The sequence below is a fragment of the Barbus barbus genome, assembly GCF_936440315.1.
Source record: "Barbus barbus genome assembly, chromosome: 43".
In the NCBI taxonomy this organism is placed as follows: Eukaryota; Metazoa; Chordata; class Actinopteri; order Cypriniformes; family Cyprinidae; genus Barbus; species Barbus barbus.
The window spans coordinates 9,373,047-9,389,487 of NC_136721.1; the positions used below are offsets into that span (position 1 = coordinate 9,373,047).

The 16,441-nt window shown below is 36.8% G+C and overlaps 1 protein-coding gene across 3 annotated transcripts in view; it reads right to left on the reverse strand.

The window, feature by feature from the left end:
- Nucleotides 1–16,441, reverse strand: part of LOC306862811 (teneurin-2-like) — a gene marked incomplete at its 5' end in the record, with an annotated part of 193,201 nt that overhangs the window by 51,801 nt on the left and 124,959 nt on the right. For all 3 annotated transcript variants that reach the window (XM_079405818.1, XM_079405820.1, XM_079405819.1), the window contains one exon: nt 13,135–13,360. In XM_079405818.1, the coding sequence (XP_079261944.1) occupies nt 13,135–13,360 (226 nt within the window). The remainder of the gene's footprint in view (nt 1–13,134; nt 13,361–16,441) is intronic.

The window sequence follows — 16,441 nt, forward strand, 5'->3', positions numbered from 1 at the left end:
GTGAAAGGGAGACGGGGATGGATAAATGGAGAAAGACCGAAAAGGAAGGAGAACTAAGCGGCCCATAAAAGCGTTAGAGCAGCAATATATTCATACTGTGACCCACAGTCATTAACCCCTGAGCTACATCTACAAGGTAATGGAACCAACACTTAGGTTCGGTTTACACACATACACACAGTGATTAATGAGCACACATTCAGAGACAGACAGGACAGACCCTGTGGCTATCAGGCATGCGACTCAAAGCTGCATCATATCTGACGGACACTAATTGCAAAATGGCATGCAGAAGGAAAATTAATTGATACGCCATCTTATACTTTTGTAGTGTTGCTGTGCTTTTCACAAGAAGGTTTGGAGGTTATACAGAATTAAAGAGACAGATCTATGTATCATCTATCCATTTATCATCTATATATCTTAGTGTTACAAGTGTTACAAATTGGTTATTATATATACTAAATTATACAGTCAAGTATCAGTTGCAATGGATTTTTCATTTATATTTGCATATTCTTTTTAATATAAATCAATTTTTGGAATTTTTTAATTTTAAACAACTTGTCAAAGGTATTGGTATTTTGGTACCAAGTCAATGCAATACATTTTAAAAACGTAATGATACCAGTCTTTCCACAGTACCGGTAGTACCAAGTACTGACCCACCGATAGGTGGCTGCTTTCAAACGCTCCCATATTTGTGTAAGTGTAGAGCATCAAAGGTTTCAATTTACAACGTGCTTTTGCAGCACTGAGCATTGTAGCCAATCAAAGATACGGTTGTTGAGGATGTGAACGCAATGGCCATTCAGTGGTGTGTAAGTGAGAACCGCGTAAGTTTATTCAGCTTGAGCGAACAAAGTAACCAACAAAGTATAAACAAGATGTGAGCTTCATTGATTAAAAGAGAGTGTCTTTGCCCACTTCCTGTTTATAATCCATTTGAATAAAAGTTATTTTTCATGCACTGTAAAAAATAAATAAAAAGTTGAGCAAACTTAAAAAGTTTAAGGCAACCAGCTTCAGCAGACTTTTGAGTTTTCTCAACATGTTGTTTTAAGTTCATACAACAAAAAGTTGAGAAAACTCAAAAATCTCCTACAAAAATAAGTTGAGAGAACTCAAAAATCTGCTGAAGCTAGTAGTTGCCTTAAACTTTTAAGTTTGCTCAACTTTTTTTTTTTTTTTTTTTCTTACAGTGTAAACTGTACACACTGTAAACTTTCTAAAGTGACAAAAGTTTCGAAGGTTACGTTTGATATTGCAATAACCATAGCAATGGATATGACAAAACCAATCTGATGCGTCAGAATAGATCAGTGCATTAAGTCTAATGTGCAGCGTAAGTGCAATAGACCGGCCACTTGTTCTGTTACCTGTAATGTGTTTCTGTGTTATTTTATTATTTTCATTTGATCGGTTTAATACAATAGCTGCTTTTCCAGCATTAGGCTGAACAGTTCTTGTTGCTTAAAAGGGTCCATTCCGTTCCGATCCATGCAAGTCGGCACATATTTGGTTTCATTTTCCACTGTGGGGATGATAACAGAGCTCGTAATACAAGTGTGTCAGTCATTGCCTTTGTAACACAGGTGTTTACATACAGTATGGTATGTAAATAGCAATTATGTTATGGAGATTGATCAGATATTTCTGTTTATTTTGCTCAAATAGCACGCTTGGCCGGCTACAGAGAGAAACCAATAGCTGAGCACAGTTCGAAACCATGCCGTGTCGAGCCAAGTTAAGTGGAAACATAACTGGAATCGTTCCTTGTTGTTCATAGAATGGTTCAGCTGATGGTGGAAAAGTAACTAACAAATCTGCTTAACGTTTGTTTTTCAACTTCTACCATAAAAATCACAATAATTCCTCTAGATGATGCCCACACGTTTATCACAGATTACTGTGACATGAATTCCTAGAGCTTCTTCATCACAGTGAATTTAAATAAAAAATCCCAATGTCAAGTTTTTGCACATTTTTATTTGCTAAAAAAAATTGAAAACTTGTGTTAGCAAATAAACAGCAGCGAACCAATCAGAGAATGCTCATCCTACTGGGACATCTCACCATCAAACCGTCCACACCAACCAGCACTAACAGAGCACGACCGAGAAAAATGGCAATAAGCAAAAACAAGGCAAAGCTGCAAAAAATCTCACTTTCACAGTAAACACCTTTTCTCTCTTCCAGTGGGAGAGGCGGACGGTCCAGAGCAATTAACAAGCAAACATAATATTTTAACAGAGAACGCAAACACAAACATCTCTCAAGGTGAATTAGAATTCCACACAAATATATAAACAGTCTGAAACATTCAGCCTAATTGGGATTTCCGATTCGGTGACAAAGCCTCTGGTTTGATGTTCAACATGTTTTACAGAGCCAAGGTCCTTTGATGTTTGCATGTAATTACCAAAATATATGGTCATTTCAAAGATGCGAGTCTGCTGTTTATTTCCACAAACTCAAAATATGATAAATGTCTACACAGGAAGCCCAGCCAAACAAAAACGGTTTTATGTTGAGGTCCATTGAAAGGGCTCACTCGAGATTCTCTCTTTCTCATACAGCACATCGATCTACTGCCGTCCGCAATATAAGATGCAGTGGCAGCATTCAGAAACCTCAAACTGAGGCTGTTACATTCGGTCCACTTTATTCTCATCCGTCTCCAGCTAGTGAAGTGTCTAGATAAGAGCTATTCCCATCCACTTAAGAAAATAATGTCACACGTCTCCATTTTATACCATCTGGGAATTGAAGCATCCACAATTTGGCCATTGAGAGTGGGGAAAAAAACAGCAGTTCAAGTGAATCTGTAAATGCATTTCGAATACACAACAATGTCACAAAACTAGTTGCTCAGTTCAAATGAAATGTAAACCCATGTAAACGTAAATCCCATAAAAGACAGAATTAATGCATGCACAGAGGTATTAAAGGATTTGTATATTATACTGTTTAATTGCCTGATTAGGCACATTATAGTCAGGCCTATACAGCAGCATCTCTACCCGCTGATCCTTGGGCTCAACAGTGAGGTAATATTTCAGTTTCAGTTATATTTCAAGTGTAGATTTATTTCTTGCCTCACCATAAATTTCAAAGCACCACCACAAAAAAAGTATATATATTTTTCTTATGTTTTTATTTGTCAGAAGTAAATTACATTTTTAATTTAACATATTAACAGAAACATAAAATACACAATCAAAAAAACAAATATTATTCACTACAGTTCAAATGTTTGAGGTCAGATTATTTTTAAGGAAATTAATACTCTTACTCAGCAAGGATGATTAATGTTATTAAAAGATCCTATTTGCTGTTTAAAAAGACATCACTCAGTACAGAATCCTGAAAAAAATGGTTTGCACAAAAAAATATAAAGCAGTGCATCTATTTTTATCTGTGATAATAAGAAATGGTTCACAAAAGATGTTTCTTTAAGAAACATTTGTGGCATAATGGCTGCTAAAAATGATTATATTGATATGAATTATATTCACAGGAATATAATTCATTTTAAAATATATTAAATTAGAAGACAGTTACTTTAAATTTTAATAAAATATTAAAATATTGCTGTTTTCTACTTATGATATGCTTAAGTATATTTGATTGTGCTAAAGAGGACCTATTGTAAGTATACGTTAGGAACACCTTAAATATCTTGCATTTAAAGACCATAAAATCCACATCTTCATTTGATCTATCAGCGCGTTGCCACTTCTAGTCAAACACACCTAGTTCTGCAGGATTATTGGCTCACTGACGGTGATGAGATTAACCCCTTAGGTATCGAAATTTGGTACCGAACGACAAGATGTTTTTCGATACTCGGTGGTATCGAGGCAATTCGGTCGGTGCCTAAAAAGTATCGAACTCGATAAAACAAAAAGCAAACACGGCAAAAAATTAAACAGAAAAGGTCTGGGATACCAGACGGCAACACAGTGCATGTAGCCCAGACCAGAGCAAAACACAAGAAATGCAATCACTGCAACAAAATTACAAATTACAATTAACGAACCCAGGCAGAGTGGTGGGAGAGGGGAGACTATATAGTCTGTGGCAATGGGGAACAGGTGAGAGTGTAATGACTGTAATAATGTGACAGGTGTGTGTAATGTGGCAGCTGAGTGGAGTTAGGGGAATGAAGTGCGGGAGGAAGGGAGATGGTGGAGATGGTGGACCTCTGGTGGAGAAAGGCAGAACTGCAGGGCCCGGACTCATGACAATTACAAAGTACTTATATTTCAAATAAATGCTGTTCTTTAACTGAGAACCATTATACCAATAATAAAACCATTATTAATAATTGATTACAAATAATAACTGATAATAAAAGCAGCAAATTAGGCAGCATTAGAATGATTTCTGAAGGGACACTGAAGACTGGAGTAATGATGCTGAAAATTCAGCTTTGATCACAGAAATAAATTACATTTTAAAACATCCTAAATAGAAAACCACTATTTTAAGTGTAATATTTAATAATATTAGGCTATTGTTTTACTGTATTTTTGATCAAATAAATTCAGTCTTCTTTCAAATAAATAAATAATTAAAAAGCCTTAATTATTTAAAACTTTTAACCACCAGTGTGTATATAAAATAGGCTAATGCATGTGAATTAATAAGCAAATTATATTTTTATTAGGCCTATAACATAAATCACTTTCCTTTGCACAGCACTCAAAAGCAAAAGTCTTCAGATTTACATGGTTCTAGAGTAGAAGATTGAGAACGATTTTTTTAATTTTTAACACGTGAAATCACATAAGAAAGCAGATTTACATTAACACTTATCTCATGTCTGCTGAAAACTGCATTATGTAGCCTACATTATGACGATTCGAATAACGGCATTAAAATCTGAGAAATTTGAAAAGGCCAGTAGTAGTTTGCATTCCTGAAAATTAATGTCTGTCGTTTAACTAAACGGTTGGCAAATATTGCTGAATTGTCTCGTCATGTTTAGCTGCTTACATCTTACCTCAGCTCGCATTCAAGTCGCACGCAGCATCTGTGAACAGTAAACCCCGCCTTCTACACTTTGATTGGCTACTTCAAACATTTTGACATTGACGAGCGCTTTTGAGCTGCTGTACTGAGCCGGAGCATGCTATATTAATTAGAATTTTTGAATGAAGTGGGCCGCGCGAGCCATTCGTCTGGGCCGATGGAAGGATATACATTTACTAATAATCAATTTTTTTATATATTACGCAAAGAGCCGGCCCACATTGTACAACGGCCCACCGGGAGAACTCCCGGTGCTCCAGATGGCCAGTCCGCCACTGGTTACACCCCTCATTCAAGCTACGGAGGAGGCCTGTGAACTAACAGATGCAGAGTCTGGGCAAGGATGAAGTCACCATTCGAGAAAATTCTTCCCTTGCTGTTTTGCGAGGGAGGACATTGCCTGTGATGTGGACGAAGTGGCTATATCTAGCTACATGAAGAGATGATGCTAAGGTGTTTTTTTTTCTTCTTCTTCTTTCTAGTTTATGTACTATATTGTATTTAGAATATGATCTGATTTTCAGCCTAATTGCAATGATGTACTGAAGGATTTTACAATGTGGTGAGAAATAAATACTTTCATCAGTGTGCAACACTTGTCTCGTGTATTGTGTTTGGTCAATTTATGTTCTTTAACAATAACTAAAAAAAAAAAAAAAAATCAAACCCAGACTGTATCATTAGAAAGATAGAAAAGTGTTTAAGATTGAGCACTGCAGTGTGTAAGTGGTTCAAACAGAATCTGACTGTGCGAACCATGTGTATCATTCGGTACTGAAACTTGGTTTTGTTAAATTATTGTAAAGTTTTGAATGAAGTGTTTCATTTTGCAAAAGATCTGAGATGTTCTATGTGTGTAGATGTGTGAACTGTGTGTAGTGTTTTGACAAAATGAGCCTTGTTTTTAAAATCGTGCCTAAGCAATCGTAAAAAACTGTAGGAAATGTGCATAGTGTACAAGCAATACCTCAAATAAAGTTGAGTTATTATTTTTATATCAGTAAGTCTTGAGCAATATGTCAGTAAATATGCTTAGAATGCTTAGACACAAATGGCTTAGAATGGGTAAATATGCCCAATTGCTTAGACACAAAAACTGGTTTCTGTAGCACAAAAACCGATACCCTTATGTCATTCCCAAACACACACATGCATTTCCCATAACTGCAAACACTATTCACCTGTTTCCACACATGCTTCAATATTGAAAACTCCTTCTGTAATAACATTCACAAAAGTGGCCAAATAAATCATTCATTGCACTGTCAGTTCAGTTTCAGGAGGAAAACAGGTCATTTGCTTTGTTACTGTGATATATGTAATGCTGTAGTGCATATAAATTGAATCCCTACTTTGGTTTCAGTGTAGTTTTTGCCATGTCATGGATGACCATAATTTAGTAACGGTCCTTTAATTTTTGCAGAACTGAGAGGCGGCCATCTATAGGAGGTAGGAGAAGACTGCTCACAGCTGAGCAGGAGACTGCCCTGGTGAATATGGTAGTTGCCAATAATGTCATCCGTTTGAGGGAAATTCAAACCCAAATAGTTGAAGATCAGGTAGTCTTCCAAAGAACTGACAGCATCAGCATTTCCGCTATTGAACGGATCATTTAGAGGAACCAAATAAGGACAAAGCAGCTGTACCGTGTGCCTTATGAAAGGGATTCAAACAGAGTTAAGGAGCAACGATTCCAATATGTGCAGGTAACTGATATACAGTACAGAATTTGTACAGTGTGTAGAATATGGTCTGTCTCTCCTGCACATCAATACAGTGCTGTATAGCAGTGTTACAGTATCTGCATTGCACAAGCTTTCATTCCAGTGCAGTGGTACACTACAGTACTGTATTTGTAGTACAGTAATAACATTTTTTTTATTTTATTTTTTTTTACTTCTGTAGAGGATCTTTGAGCTGGATGCTATGGCTGACCCATATGAGTACATCTTCATTGATGAGGCCGGGTTCAACCTGACAAAAAGGCGCAAAAGAGGACGCAACATCCTTGGTCATCGTGCGGTCACACATGTTCCTGGCCAGAGGGGAGGCAACATCACCATATATGCAGCCATCAGCAATCGTGGCGTCCTCCACCGCCATGCCAAACTGGGTCCATACAGCATGGCACAACTCCTTTAATTTCTAGATAACTTGCACAATAACATTCTTCAACAGGAAGGGGAGCCAGGACAACCAGGGCAACCAGAGCAGCTCCAATATGTTGTCATTTGGGATAACGTGAGTTTCCATCGTGCTGCTCTGATTCACACCTGGTTCAATGACAACCCCAGGTTCAATGTTCTTTTTTTTGCCAGCATATTCCCCATTTCTGAATCCGATTGAGGAATTTTTCTTAGCATGGTGGTGGAAAGTGTATGACCGCAACCCCTACGTACACCAAAACCTCCTGGAAGCAATTCTGGATACCTGTGGAGATGTGTATCCAGGGTTATATAAAGCACACAAGGGCATTTTTTCCATGCTGCCTTGCAAGAGCAAACATAATGTGTGATGCTGATGAGATATTATGGCCTGAACCAGACCTGAGACAAGATGATGATGAGAACGTTGATGCTGATGCCGTTGCTGAGTAACCTATACATTTGCTGCCTTTGGAAATAAAGCTTTTGGAAAATTTAAGTATTATATGTGAGTGTGACATTTCAAAGGTCAGGTTTTTGTCCTAAACAGAATGTACAGTATTGCTTTGTCCAATTATGTAATCACACAAACACATTAAAACAGTACTGTTTTGCATTTCTTTTGTCAGGGTTGTTTCTAAAAGAGTTATTAGTCAGTGCTGTGATTAAAAAACAGTCATGTAGTCTGTGTTTTTGACAGTTTGTTTGTATTGTCTGAGGGCAAAGTTTGAATTGGGATTCAGAAGTTAGCTGTTTGTACCATTGGGTGTGAAGATTTGAGAAAATGGTGAGTTATTCCTAGAATTATGTCTAAGCAATTGGGAAAAACTAGATTTGTAATAGATTTGCATAGTATGAAATCAATGTATTTTAAATGTATTACTTTTTTTATATATAGGGAAGATACTTCAGAAATATCAAAAAAATCTTATAGGTACCAAACTTTTGAATGGGAGTCTATATATTTTCTCCTATCACTGACATGTAGTACTCTCAGCTTAAGTTTTACAACATTTCAACCTTTCCACCCCCCCCCCCCCCCCCCAAAAAAAAAAAAAACAACAACAACAAAAAAAAACAAAAACAAAATCTGTGCATAAAAGCCTGCAGATTCCTCCTGGTCCATTTATATATCTGGCAATGAACAAAAGCAGTTAGCAATAGCTGAGATTCAGTACAGGAAAGGCAAGTATTTCTTCTCTGTATTTTCTGCGGAGAAGTTAGAGGCCTGTTAGGGGATGACAAGTCATGTGCAGAACAAGTGAGAGAAATGACACCGATGCTTCAAACAAGCCCACAGGGGGAGAGCGATAGAAGGGGAAAAGAAAAGAAAAAGACAGCAGGCAGACACACAAGCTCTTCGCTGACGCCTAATAGAGACTCTTCTCCCATATCCGTCCACTAAGATAGAGCACACCGTCATTAGCTCCAGCTCAGGGGGGCACTGCAGGAGTTTAAGCCCAAGTAAACCACCTCTAATTGGGCTCCGTCTCTATGGCAGGCCCTATTTTTTTTCCACATAAATACTTAGCTTCCTGAACGTGAGGCTGAAAACTCGAGACGATAGAGGAGAGCTCCCAGAGCTCAAGTGTTCAGTGCACTCTGATACTGCGCTATTAACACACACTCAGTTGAGATTTTGATGGTGGTGTGACGTCCCGGAGGAAAACAGTTTGAATAAAAAAAAGTTCTTCTCTCTGCTGCTCCTCAGAACTGGGCCATTTCTTATGCACTGACGGGAGATAACGATGGAGATCCTATTTCATAAGATAATTAGTCTTGCATAGCTAGACACCGTGAGCCTGCATTTTTTCAAACCTTTGAGCATCTGGAATTTCCCCTCTGTGCAGCAGAAACTGTAAGAGTATTGAACGAGTCTGTTCATGTAGACCAATAAGCTTGGGGAAACGTGCATATTAAGGTGCACTTGTGACTGGCCAGCACAACGAAATGGTTTATTTTCATCTGTCACCAAGAGATTTAAGACACAGCTAATTACAACTAAAAGAAATGATGCTTCTAATGTAACTAGTATTTTTCAGTGCAGTAGTTTTTGCTTGACAGTAGTTCAGCTGCTTTCAAAATAGAAAACAGCTTTTCCAGAAACAAGCTACTTTTTCCAGTAAGTGACGGGATAGCATGACAACCGATGCTATGAGTAATGAAACACGCTCTCCTATCTATTTGTAATACTGTTGGGAATTCGGATATTTGTTCTATTGAATCAGTTCATTCTGATGGTTTGTTTAGCAAATCAGTTCATTGAGCTTAATTTTGAGCTACAGGCAAAAGAAGTGAAAAATGTCAGTTTTGGTCGAATTTGAGGTCTTCACAAAAATGAGTTTATTAAGCCCTCTTCTAGCGATCCCAATGCTCCAAATAGTAATTAAACATTTAAAATGAACTTTATTTGTACGTTTTCTGAAAGGAGTACCTTTTCTGCTGCTCACTTCTGGACGACTGCTGCTGCTTCTCACCACAAGTTTTAGGTCTATTGTTCCAAAGCGCAGCATTCCAGCTTTGTTAATATTCATACTGAATTCTCGATTACATGACGAGTCCAAACCAGTGAAATATGGTCAGCTGACTGACATTTGCAAAGCATGTGCATAAGACATGCCTCTCCAAGAGCGCGCAATCTCCCTATAAAGTAGATTATTGTGAAATATGTCTTGGTGAGATTCACACAAACATAATCTGTTATGTTTTACATGAATGTTTAGTTAATGGTTGGGAAAAAATCTGATGTGTAACATTATATTAGATCCATGCACTACAGTAGGTCTTAATATAGATCTGTCTCAATGTTAATCATACATTGAAAGAAAAGACGCAATCACTCGCTGCTCTTCATTAAACCACAGTTTATTTGCATTTTTGTTCTTATATTTAATAACAAAGATAAAATAAAAATAGCTATATTGTGATTAATAATATAGTAATTATTATTAAGAAATAAATTAGAGTAAAATATGCAACTTTGCTTGGCGATTTTGCTTTGGAATCTTCAGCAAACTTTAACTCGATTTTTCTCAAAATTAACTCTGCTGACTCTTATCTCTTTCAAAAAGCTGTACCTCAGTCATTTTTTATACGATTCCAACAAGTCATATATCATTCATTTTGAAGGTATTTTAATGGAGAATGTGAAACTAAATAGAACACATTTTTGAACTCAAATTTGCTCATTCCAACTCATTTTGCCAGCACGGGTCACAAATAGTAAAATAAATAAATACATGCTGCTTAATTAATAAAATTACATATTTTTATATTTTAGAATTTTTAGGATTTTTTTAATATTTAGTGCTTTCAGTTAATATTTTTATTTTAGTTTATGTATGATGGTACCACCCTAAACATTCTTCCTAAACCAAGTTCCATTACATATATTTCAGATGTTAAAATTATTTAGTAGTGCTGTCAAATGATTTATCACGATTAATCGCATCCAAAATAAGTTTTTGTTTGCGTAATATATGTGTGTGTTCTGTGTATATTTATTATGCATATATAAATACACACACACACAGTATATATTTTGAAACTATTTACATGTATTTACATGTCTATATTTATATTCATATAATTTACATTATAAATAAATATATTTAATATATAAACATAACATATTTTTCTGAAATATATACATGCATGTGTATGTATTTATATATACATAACAAATATACACAGCACACATGCATATATCATGTAAACAAAAACGTTTATTTTGGATTCGATTAATGGCGATTAATCGTTTGACAGCACTATTATTTATGATTTTATGGTCTAAAATATATTTTTGCCTTTAATGCATTGAGCTTCGTTTTATTAGCAGCTTGTAGTGTATATTTTATATTTTTAAAAATATTTTTGATCATTTACTAACTGTTTTTTTTCACACATCCTAATAGCCACAGGGCAGACAGCTGCATCAAATAGTGGGTCAAATCACCACTGACTCCACTACAAAAACACGGCAGAGCTGAGAGTAACTCCAAATTGCCTCTGTAAATACCCGATGGTATTTATCTCATGAAAACGTCGTGAGAAGTGCAGGGTTTGCACTTTGCGCAGACAGGACTGTCTAACAGACAAAGCAATATGAGGTACAGGGTGTTTGAGGTCACATCCATATGCTCTGAAAGAAGTCATTCTAATCTGCCAGCCAAGGGTAGAGCTTTGAAGTGTCAGGGGATTGTGGGTAGTCTGTCCAAAGTCTGGAGGCAGCTTGATACATTTGAAGGATCTGAGAGTGCATTTGCGTGCGTGTGCACGGAGAATATTGAAGAAGCAAACCTGCGGCCGCTCAAAACTGCGATGAACTGGGATGCAGCTGCATGCGTCGGCAGTAAAAACTCCCTCCGAACTCCAGCCTGCTCCACCTGCGATCCCCTTGGCTCCAGACTCCCGACCACTGAGCCACTTCATCTAATGCGACAGCTGCACATTCCTCACTTTCTGTGACTCTCAACCAATCTGTCACCATATGACCCTATTCCTCTCTTGCTAGTACACTAGCATTCAAAGCAGAACTTTTCATATCCCGTGCACGCCGTGGCAGCCCTGCTTTGCATGCTTGCCATCGCATGACCTATTTTTCAGGCGGCGCTTGCTTCATCTGAAAGTGAGTGTCAATTTTTTTCATGGGAGAGAGCGACGGAGAGACAGAGCGAGAGGGATCTGTGCGGAGATGGATGGTGACTGGCGCTGATGGACGTGGAGTGTGTGTGGATGTGTGTTTATGCGTGTGTGTGGCCTGGCTCTTCATGGATTGGACGTATGTGCCGACACGGCATTGGACATGCGGCGTGGTGCTAGGTGGAGTACTAAAGGAACTGGGTTTTGATGTGTATCGGAGCACCTGGTGAATAAAACATCTGAATGATAGGGGGATGGGAACCGAAGAAAAAAAGAGCGAGAACAAGAAATAGACAAAAAAGAGTGTGTGTCTCATATATAGTGTATACGGCAATAGAGGAGAGTATTGTTGAGTCAAGGGGAGCAAACCTCCAGTCCTGCAAGAAGAGATACACTATACTACCCAATAAACAAACAAAAACAATACAACCCACAGAGACCCAGCACACATAATCCAATGTGTGTGTGAGTGTGACAGGCTGTGACTAAGTGTTTGGTGATGGTCTCTGGGTGGGTGATATGAGTTTGTATCTTTTGTGTCTGTGCACTGTAGACTGGGGTATAATTGCAGTGATTGCCAAAATTCAAAATATGTATATATTATAAATGCTCAAGTGAATATATATATATATATATATATATATATATATATATATATATATATATATATATATATATATATATATGCATATCCAGACAACTCTGGAAGTGTATTCTAGGGATTGAACATTGTATTTTATTTAGGACAATTACTGTATAATTACTCACAGAAATATATAGATTATATTATTTTTTATATAAATTAAAATATAGCTGAATGTAATATAAATGAAAATAATGCATTTAAATAATTATTAATATAAATATAAAATATAAAAACGTCTATTATTTAAAACTGTAATTTTGTAAAATCTTGTTTTTTATTAGTAGTAAGTGTTCATTTACTTTTTATTTGATCTCTTTTATATGCATATATTTATATTTGATAAAAACACTATACAATTCTGGTATAGTCAGTCATTAAACAAATTGATTTTAATATTGTATTAAACAATTGTTGTTATTGTAACATAATATTAATGGAAATGAATAATGCATTTTAATAATTATTATGTTTTATTTTATTATATAATTTGAAACTTATTATTTTATCATATATTTTATATATTTTTATAACATAACAATAATACTTCCCCCTTTATTAAGACACAACACAAGAGATCATAATATGCTGTCAATATAAATGAATAATTTTCCCAAAATGAAATCTGCCGCCCTAGCAGGTGTCTTTTGGTGTTTTTGTGAAACTTACCGTGTCTCCAGTGGGACACTGCTGTTAAGAGCCCAACTGTCATGGAGCTGGACGGATTCAGGGGTGGAGGGTCCATCTGGCGGGGCGGCAGTAGGTGCGTGGCTCTGTGGGTTCCGCCGGCTGGCCTGGTTGCTGCGATTGAGGGAATTAGCTGATGACTGGTGGTGGTTGTGCGGGGGAGGCAGAGCAGGACGCAGGGAGGTCTGACTGTGATGACTGGACGCACCTGAAAGACAGAGAGAAAAGGGAGATAAATCACAGAACTTCTCTTATAGGATGCTGTCTGCAAAATGTTTTAGACCACAAATGAAAAAAATCGAGTTGTTCAGGTTGCTTTGATTCAGTGCAACTGTAATCTTTTTTAATGTTCAGTAGTCATGCATGAAACGTTTGTAACTGAAAGAAGGAGAGGTGAAATGCTAGACATATTGCAACAGAGAGAAGGATCAATTATAGATAATAAGATCTAAGCAGACACACAAAAAAGACTTTGATAAAATCCAATGCTAGGTGGAGAAATAAAACATGTCTGGAACTGAAGACTCTATTAAAATAAATTTGCATTGCCTTCTAGCTCCTGACATGCTTGCATATAAAGCATATAAAAAACAAACAAACAAAAAAAACATTAAATTTAACATTTATTTTAACATTTATAGTTGAATACAGCCATATTCTACACACACGCACACACACACACACACACACACACACACACACACACACACACACACACATATATATATATATATATATATATATATATATATATGTGTATTATACTATAAGTGTGTGTGTCTCTGTGTGTACACTCACACACACACACACACTTATAGTATAATGAAGCCATAATTCTAATATATTTTATTATATAATATGAATTGTAAATATAATATATTCTAATATCATAATTCTAATAATAATTATTCTATTATAATATGTAAATATATAATTCTATTATATACTATTACATAATATGAATTCTAAATAATATAATATAATATAATATACAAAAAAATTGCTATAATAAGAGATAGCCTAGTCCGGTGTTTTATGATTTATTTTAGACGTGCAAAAGTGTTAAAATTTTTAAACATTTAATGACAGCATGTAGTGTTTTATTGTGCAATCGTCTCAGCATGTTAACAACTGAGATACATAGGTAGGTACTATCTTTTACAGCACATAATAAACCAAGATACTTGCCCCACCTGATGGTCTCTGAACAAATATTGTTTTCAAGCATGTCTAGCGGTTTAACAGATGTGTCTACATTCCTGAGTGTCTAAAGTAAAAATTCAATTATCCACATGAACTACCACAAAGGCCTGGGTTTATTTCTGTCATATATTCCACCTTTTATTTGTTTTTCTTCAACGTAGCGGTTGCAAACAACACAGCGAATATGATAATGCGTGTTTCACACCCTCCGCCGCACCTCCCAGCATCAGCGCATGAGGTCAAACGGAAGCAAATTCTTCCAGGAGCCTGTGAAAAGAGGGGAAAGCAAGGGATTCAAAAGTGCCATTGTGTCCCTTAAGAAGAGGTTCCGAGATGAAAGAGGATTTTAGACCAACAGGAGATCGGCTATGGTCTGAGGGCCAGGGCTGTGTAATCTCTCTACATGCAGTGTGTCAGAGCGCTCTAAAAACGGAGCGCAACAAAACCCGGCCGGGCACAAAGCCCTGCTCTCTCAGCTTACAGCGCCAGAGGAACTCTGGAGGAACTCTTTGGCTCCAACAATGGTGCTCAAAACACTGGATTATTGCCCAGTGACATGCCCATCAAAACCTGCCCAGCCACTTTCCACACACTGGAACAAAGGCAGGGAGGAACTTATGCTTTTAAGGGTTTAAAGCGCTGCCACGACCGGGGCGTCATTCTTTGTTTTTTCAAGGGGACCTGGCGTAGTTGGCCGAAATTGATGCGACAGGCGCAGAAGAAGCGCCGTCTGAATGGGCTGCTGTGACAGTGGCCTTCAATGGGCAAATAAAGGATGGCGCTTTTGGGATTCTCTTCTCGTTCGCATGTGAGAACGGCACGCCAGGGGTCTCAGTGTGAAGCGCTGGAATCACAGAGGGACAATGGGCCGCTCCTGCGCTTCCATTATCCTGGACGTGGAGCTCACAGCCGGAGAACCGAGGTAAAGTCAGTACAGTAATGCAGAGATTACAGGCGACTACTGTTATTAGCTATTAGTTACGTGAAAGAGCCTAAATACAAAATCTCTCACTGTAATGTGCACATCTTTCCCAAGCAGGAGGTAGAAGACAGGGGGTCGTTTAAGACGCCTGTGGAAAGAGATATTGATTGCCAGAGTGTGTAGCTATGAATTTGCTCTCTGGAACATTTCTCCGACGGATGATACGGCAACTTAATTGAACATATTGAACGTATGACTAGAGGTCAACCAGTGGTGGATTTTGCAAATAACAAAAGCTAAGAGGGGGAAATAGGCCGATAACAGAAGAATCTGTTTTTAAAATTAATCATATACATTAAAATTTTCCATTCAACATATAATAGTTCTGGATTTCATTACAATGTTCACAATAATGACTTAAACATTAAAGATGTTTTGTAATTACATAAATTGAAAAAATAGCTATGCTTTATCACTGTTGACACACTAACAATTTGTATTATTTTATTGTCATATATGAATGATGCACAAGAAAGGGAGAGCGAAAAAATTGATAGAAATAATACAACTTTTTAAATGTTATTTTAGATAGCATTGTGTATATCATATGAACGTTACACTATACTCATGTTTGAGTTCATATTATTTATCATGTTTATGTCTTTTAAAAATAAAATATATTCAAAAGGTGTGCATTGTGTTTGTGCTTTCTTTTTTTAATTGCTGTTAAACAGTAAAACCCTTAAGTGCACAGAAAAACATGGTTTATATAAAAATAAAATAATAAAATAAAATATATTTTAGATTTTTGCCACTAGCAATAGTTCCTATATGTGCCAATTATTTTTTAGACTCAATATATCTAGAGGGTAAAAAATCAAATAAATAAATAAATTGTACAATACACAACAGAAGGACATTCAGTATCCTAATCTCAAAGAACTAAAGACCTGCCTTGGCTGCTTTTGTCTGTTCTCTTGCAATATAGACAATAACAAAATTTCACCCTGGTGTTGTTCATGATTGAGTTCTGTAAAACGAACTAAAAGAGCTTCATTTTGTGCAGGGAAAGAAACTCTTTCATGACACAAGGTCACAGATTCTGCTCTCCTGCAGCTCGCTCCCTCTCAAAACTTCCGCTTACAACACGGGCTTCATAATGCT